The sequence below is a fragment of the Manihot esculenta genome, chromosome 16 (assembly GCF_001659605.2).
Source record: "Manihot esculenta cultivar AM560-2 chromosome 16, M.esculenta_v8, whole genome shotgun sequence".
Taxonomy (NCBI): domain Eukaryota; kingdom Viridiplantae; phylum Streptophyta; class Magnoliopsida; order Malpighiales; family Euphorbiaceae; genus Manihot; species Manihot esculenta.
The window spans coordinates 6,958,980-6,966,405 of NC_035176.2; the positions used below are offsets into that span (position 1 = coordinate 6,958,980).

At 26.9% G+C, this 7,426-nt stretch overlaps 1 protein-coding gene across 1 annotated transcript; it reads right to left on the bottom strand.

Moving 5' to 3' along the window:
- Positions 1 to 3,139: 3,139 nt before the first annotated feature.
- On the bottom strand, positions 3,140 to 4,613 carry LOC122722069 (exopolygalacturonase-like). Its single transcript, XM_043951719.1, has 4 exons — positions 4,482 to 4,613; positions 4,094 to 4,399; positions 3,460 to 3,975; positions 3,140 to 3,364 (listed from the first exon to the last, which is right to left on the bottom strand). Exons 1-4 carry the CDS (start codon positions 4,611 to 4,613, stop codon positions 3,140 to 3,142), a joined length of 1,179 nt encoding a protein of 392 aa, XP_043807654.1.
- Between the last annotated feature and the right edge of the window lie 2,813 nt (positions 4,614 to 7,426).

Genomic DNA, 7,426 nt, shown 5'->3' on the forward strand with positions numbered 1-7,426 from the left:
TGTATTCCCTTAGTTATAGGAACAGAACCGTATATATAAGCTACTGTATACTCTTGAATAAATGAGCAGAAATACATTCTTTATCTCTTCTCTTAAGACATAATGAGTTTTCGAAGAACATATTAAGCTAAGGGCCTATCATTTCTCATTAGTTGATGATGCAAAAGATAGTTATATAACCCACCTTTAGGTCCAGTCACCACATGAGGAGAGACGGTGAAATTATTTTTGGACAAACTTTTCTTGCTTTTAGAGCATCTACAATTAAATATTAAATATAAAGAAGCAAGAAAAAGGATACATAAACAAGAACATAAAAAATGTTGAGCCAGTAGCTATCAGCTGCATTTTAATTTGACTCTAAGTATAATGTCCTTCGTAATTCTTATGAGCTTGTAGCTTATTTGACTTTATTTTTTCTATTTAAATGAAATTTATCTTTTAGAATTTATTATTTATTATGTTCTTTTTTAATTTTAAATTAATTGTTACATGAATAAGTTATATTTTATTTATTATATATGTTGTATAATTAATTAATAGTTTTTCTATTTCAACAAAAAATAACTTAATATATACCCATATTATTTATTTTATATAGGAAAATTATTATAAGAAGTCAAATTTCGCAAGTCTTTCTGATTTTATCCAAATATTTAATTCTTAAAACTAAAGGCTAAATACTAAACACTTATTTATTGATTTTATCTAAATTTAAAAATTAAAGTTGGGAAAGTGTTTATGTTTGCATGATATAGCACGTGTCATTCTTTATTATGTTCTCATGGTCTGAAATGCCATATAGAATAACTATTTTTTCTCTAAATAGGCTTGTTGATATGACAATCCAAACATTCTACCCCATTTTATAATTTAATCTAAAATTTTATTTTGTGGCACGGCAGACCAAATTTTCAATCGTTTTAGTAATTTTTAACCAAAGGATGTTGTTATAATTTTTCATATTAAAAATCTCGGATGTCAAAATTTTCTTTTCTAATACATTTTTTTTAAAAAAAAATTCTAGGAAAAAATAAATAAAAATAGTGTATATATTAGTATTTTTCTATCGGAGATTATAGAATATTAAAATCTTGCCTCTTGGCAGAAGGTGAGCTTACATACTTTGTTTCTTATTTGATGAGTATACTATGGCGTAGGGAATTCAGGCTTCAACATAAAAGGAGATATAAGAGTTTTGAATGAGATTTAAGAAATTATAAAATATCATTTGTATTATAATAAAATTTTCAAAACATTTGATAATTTGGCATTTTGTATTGAAAATTAATGTTTTGGAAACAACTAGAAGTTATATTTAACAATTAAATCAAATATACCCTTATTCTCCTATAAAACTGCTACATATAGTATTAATCCTTCAATTCTATTCTTAATACAATTTAACTCGATTAATCCCATTAATATAGTATTATTTAATTTTGTAGAGAAAATATATATTTTTAGTCTATTTTTTCACTTCAATATAGAGAATATTTCTTTTCTATATATCATAAAAGACATATGAACAAACATTGTCTCTTGATATCTCAATATACACTTATATCTCTATACTAATTGAGATTAACTTATTGAATACCTTCACTAAAATTGCAATCTATTCTACACCTAAACTTATAAAAATCATAATAATTAAATACAAATAAGTCATATTATTGATAATTTATAAAAAAAAAAAGTAAAATTGATCATACATTTTGTTGGTTGTGCACTAATTTTTGCTAAAAGTGTTATAAATTTTTATAAGTTGATAAAGTTAGAAGAATATAATGTTATCATTTTAATGAAAATTTATAGTCCAATTAGCTAATTTTCAAGTACAGTTAACAATAAGTGAAACTATTTCTGACATCTTTTTATAAATAATCCATTATATGATTAAGTTAGCAATAAGTGAAACTATTTCTGACCTCTTTTTATAAATAATCCATTATATGATTAATTTATATTTAATTTTTGCAGTTTTTGTAAGATTAAGGGTTCAATAGATTACAATTATATTTCAAGTATTTAAAGTATTTAACGGGCAAATATGAAATAGATATGAGTTCAAGTAAGTCTTTACACTTTTACTTGAGAACCAAATAAGTCAAATTTAAAATTTTAGATCAATTTAGCCTCTGTACTATTATTTAAGGATCAAATAAGCCATCATTTAATATAATATTATTTTTAAATAACAAAATATTTTTTAATAATAATATTTTTGTATGATAAAACTTCATTTTTTTAATTTTAAAAATTATTTATTGTGTCTTAATATTTTTTAAATTTTATGGTAATTAAAAAACGAATTTTAATATTTTTAAATTATAAAAAAATATTTTATTATTAAAACATAATATTTTATTATATTGTTAGGACTTATTTAGCCCGCAACGAAAATACAAGGACTTAATTGATCCTAAATTTTGAATTGTGCTTATTTGGTCTTAAGGAAAAGTATATGAACTTAATTGAACTTATTTCTAATATGAACTAATATAGTAGTGTAAGTGTAATTTTCTGTAAAATAACGTATTCAATATAAGTCAACTATAAAATAAAAAACAATTTATAGCCACTAATTATTTTTCCTCTCTCTCTCAAAATTCACTCAACTCAACCATTCACAATTTAGTCTAACTGCATGCTACCCTCTTTCCGTTGATTCTTCTCCTTTTGAAATTGACTATTAGTTAAAAATAAGTTTCACTTAAACTCTTTAAATAATTTTTTCTCATAAAAATTCTACTTAAAACTTTTAAAACAAAATTTAAATAGTAATAAACTTTCTATTTTATTTTGAACTACTAATTTTATTTAAATTGGCATCAACACCATATATGATAATAGGTTATATTATTAACTTCAAACAACGGATAAAATTAACCATAATTTTGCTACGTAAAATAGAATACCGCATAACAAAATATATTAGCAAATTTTTTTAAAAAAAATAGCAATATTTGATTCATTTTTTTATCAGTTAAAAAAATTGCAACAACAGGATATGATTAAAAAAATAATAAATAATTTTTTTCTCTATAATTGTCTGATATTAATAGTAGGAGACCTCTTAATGTTCCTCTATATATAATTAACTACAAAAAAAATATGTAACAGCAGATGTGACTTTCTATTTGCATCCCTCTGGAATCTTCCCTACAATTGTTGGCTTAACATCAATGCATTCAGATTTTGCTGGGCCTTCAGGACCACTATATGTCAAGTCAATGTTCGCAAGTTCCACTTTTTCACATGGGACTCCACTGCTGCATATAAGTTGAACGGTAAGAGGAGTTGCAGAAGTTCCCTTTATATTTTTGAAGCTAACATCACTAATCTTCACTTTAGATGGTTCCTGGAAAAAAAAAAAAAAAGAGAGAAGAAATAATTATTTATACAAACAATAAGTAATTGTCATATAATAATATATTGTTTTGGAACAGTTTTCACCTTTTTATTGCATTTATTCCATGGACAATACATTTGATCTACAATAATAGGATTGGAGACATTTTCCATAGTAATATCTTGGAAATGAATATTAGTTGCAGTATTAGGAAACATTGCAGGCCAAGTCTTAATTCTAACACCATTAGTTGTACCGGTGAGGGTGCAATCGGAAACGGTAATTCCGGAAACAGGATCTTCATTCTCATACTTCCCCAAGCTCCCTATGCTGATGCCATGACCAGGTCCACATGCCACTTTTGTGATTTTGAGATTTTCGGTTCCATCACCAATAGAGATACAATCATCACCCGTGCCTATTTTGGCATTAGATATAGTCACTCCCTTTGATCGCCCAATATGAATTCCATCTGTATTAAGGCTACCTTCAGGTGTACTGACTTTGAAGCCTTCAAATGTGAAGTCCTCACATCCCAATACATTGACGTGAAAGTACTTGCTATTAAGAGACGTTATGTCACGAACTAAGCCTTTGGTAATGAAGTTAAACCTTATATTCTGATGAAAAATGTAAAGCAATAAAAGCATTTTAGAAAAGTTTTGGTACGTAATTACAATTTATGGTAAATTTAAATTAGTAACATTTTGTAATTTCATGTAAACTAAAAAAAAATACCATAGGATGTTTCTTGCAATTTTTTGGATCTTTGTCACAAGATACTCCCTTCCATGCAACTTCTCCTTGACCATCTAAAGTTCCTTTTCCAGATAGTGTGAATTGATCAATATGGTTAAAATTAAACCAACCATCCCCCCCTGCAAGCTCTGGTGGGGCTTTCACGGTTGCCTGAACTTCTACCTCTATTGCCCCTTTGCAAGGACCTGTAACATTCACTATACCTGCCAAGAATGTCCCTGCTGGAATCAATATTTTGCTAGATCCTGCTGCTGCACAAGCCTCTTTCCAAGCATCCGCTATAGCCTAAAGATAAAGGAAAGAGAAAGGTAAGAATTTTAAGTTTAGCTAATATCCTAATATTCATGGGTGAATTATATGTTTATACCTTACTTGCATCTGCTTTTCCATCAGGTGCTGCACCAAATTTTGTTATATCAAAAACAGCTGGCTGTGCTTGAACAAGAGAGAAATTTATGAACAATAGAGATACAATTGAGAAGATTATTTTAGTATCCATTATTTTTTTTGCTTCCTTCCTTCTTTTATTTTTAATAAAGATTTTACAATGATGAATTGATTTATCATTCTATATGCTGCTTTATAAGGCTAAAATTTACCAAATTTAACTAAATACTAATAATATTTTATATATTTGGTATTAAGCAATTTTTTTAGAACCTCTGTATTTGGAAACGTTGAATGTTCTAAGCTAAAAATAGATTCCCAAAATGTACCATGTGTTATATCATCCATATCTCATGTTGTGGTTATGATGACATGTAGATAATTTCTCATGTAATTCTTAAAGCTAAAGATTATTTGCTGGAGAAAGACTTAAACAAATTGATTTTTTTCACTTTTGATGTTTTAGTAAGATAATAAAGGATTGAAGAATAAAAAGAGAAAAATTATGTCTAGACTCTGAATTCTGAAATTAAGGGAGTCATGGGCGTAATGAAAGACACAAGGAAATAAGGAATAAAGTCTTGCTTAAACTCTAAGTCTCAGATGCACTATGTTATGGGCATAACATATCTAACGAAAGAAACCAGAGTCTAATTCCATATTTGACACACAATTTAATGATCCTTATCCGCAAAAACATATCAAACTCAATTGTTTTAGGAAAAATAAAGCACAAAATGTAAGTGAAATCATGGATATACCTAAATACACTTTTCCATCTAATTTTGATTACTTGTATTTAGGCTAAACTAGGATTTTTAGTACTATATAAAGATGCTATTTTGATATACAACATCATCTTTTACTCTTGATTAATTTTGAGAGGCTGAAAACATTTTTCTTATTGCATTTCAACCATGAACATATGTAGCTAAATTCTCTTTTTAGTTGAAGGATAATTGAAGTTTTAGTTCATTTAGTTGTGAGATCTAATTGGTTTTATTATTTTCTTAATGTTTCTTGGTATTTATATTGTTTTTGTACCTATTATTTATTATTGTTCTATTGATTGTAGCATTAAGGTGTCATTGCTCAATTAATAGGATAATATATTATTATTCAAGTCGATTAAATTCATAATTATTTTAGTTTAATACGAAATTAGTGGTGAATTAGTTTAAGTAAAGCCCTCCTAAGGAACAAAATAATCAAACTAAAATGAATTGAGCTTTTGTGTTATTAGTTAGAATCAGGTGTTCTAATTCCTAATGTAGTAATTGGATTAAATTATTAGTAGCGTCTCCTACTACTTTTCAAAAGCTAAAGCAAGTTAACGAACATCTATTAACTAGTTTAAAAATTAAGATTGAGTGACTAAAGCTTCTTCGACATCTATAACTATTTTATCTATATATAATTAGAAATTATTTTTGCATCTATGATCAACCAATAAGACTAAAACTGAGATTAAACATTCATTGAATTAATCTCATATTGATTTTCTCACTTAAATCTAATTACTTTACTTCTTTTAATTGTTTTAGGTTAATTCTCATTGAAGTAATTTTTAATTCCTTACTTTTTAAAACTCCCACTTTATTTTTATTTTTGTTTTGTCTTTGAGGTGAATTAACTTCCTTCCAATCTCTATAGGACAAACCCTACTCACAACTATCGCAATTTTTTTTGATTTAGAAAAGTAGAAATTTATTTTTGGTGGCCTCGACACCTACTAAATCTTAGCGCTATTGCTAAGATATAGTTTTAATTATTTTAGTAATTCTTTTGAATGGCACATTCTAATCCTTTGGGTAGACTCAACTTCAAACAAGGAATCGAGAAAACCGTGAGGAGGTTGAGAAAAGAGATCAAATCGAGATATAAAAATGTTTCATCCTCTAAGACTAACAAAGAGGTATTGGTTGCTGTCGAGGGAACAAATCATGGGCACAGAAGAAACAATATCTAACCCAAACAATTCTTCTAATGAATTTGTCATTGAGAAAAATATTGCTAATAAGTAAGCAATCAATGATGTCAACAATGATGTTGATTTCCAACCACTTTGTATCAACTATTAAGAAATAAATGCAACACTTAAGCTAAAGTCATTATTGATTTATCTACTCCTTATCTTTTGAGGACGTGAAACGGAAGATCCTCATAGATGCTTGAGTTCCGTATTGCATGCTCCAATATGAGACATAATGAGTTTTCGAAGAACATATTAAGCTAAGGGCCTTTCATTTCTCATTAGTTAATGATGCAAAAGATAGTTATATAACCCACCTTTAGGTTCAGTCACCACATGAGGAGAGACGGTGAAATTATTTTTGGACAAACTTTTCTTGCTTTTAGAGCATCTACAATTAAATATTAAATATAAAGAAGCAAGAAAAAGGATACATAAACAAGAACATAAAAAATGTTGAGCCAGTAGCTATCAGCTGCATTTTAATTTGACTCTAAGTATAATGTCCTTCTTAATTCTTATGAGCCTGTAGCTTATTTGACTTTATTTTTTCTATTTAAATGAAATTTATCTTTTAGAATTTATTATTTATTATGTTCTTTTTTAATTTTAAATTAATTGTTACATGAATAAGTTATATTTTAATTATTATATATGTTGTATAATTAATTAATAGTTTTTCTATTTCAACAAAAAATAACTTAATATATACCCATATTATTTATTTTATATAGGAAAATTAGTATAAGAAGTCAAATTTCGCAAGTCTTTCTGATTTTATCCAAATATTTAATTCTTAAAACTAAAGGCTAAATACTAAACACTTATTTATTGATTTTATCTAAATTTAAAAATTAAAGTTGGGAAAGTGTTTATGTATGCATGATATAGCACGTGTCATTCTTTATTATGTTCTCATGGTCTGAAATGCCATATAGAGAAACTATTTTTTC

Coding starts and splice junctions, on each gene's coding strand:
- LOC122722069 (XM_043951719.1), bottom strand. CDS start 4,613: ATGGATACTAAAATAATCTTCTCAATTGTATCTCTATTGTTCATAAAT. Junction 3,976..4,093: donor ATTGCAAGAAACATCCTATG/GTATTTTTTTTT, acceptor ATTTTTCATCAG/AATATAAGGTTTAACTTCAT. Junction 3,365..3,459: donor GGAATAAATGCAATAAAAAG/GTGAAAACTGTT, acceptor TTTTTTTTCCAG/GAACCATCTAAAGTGAAGAT.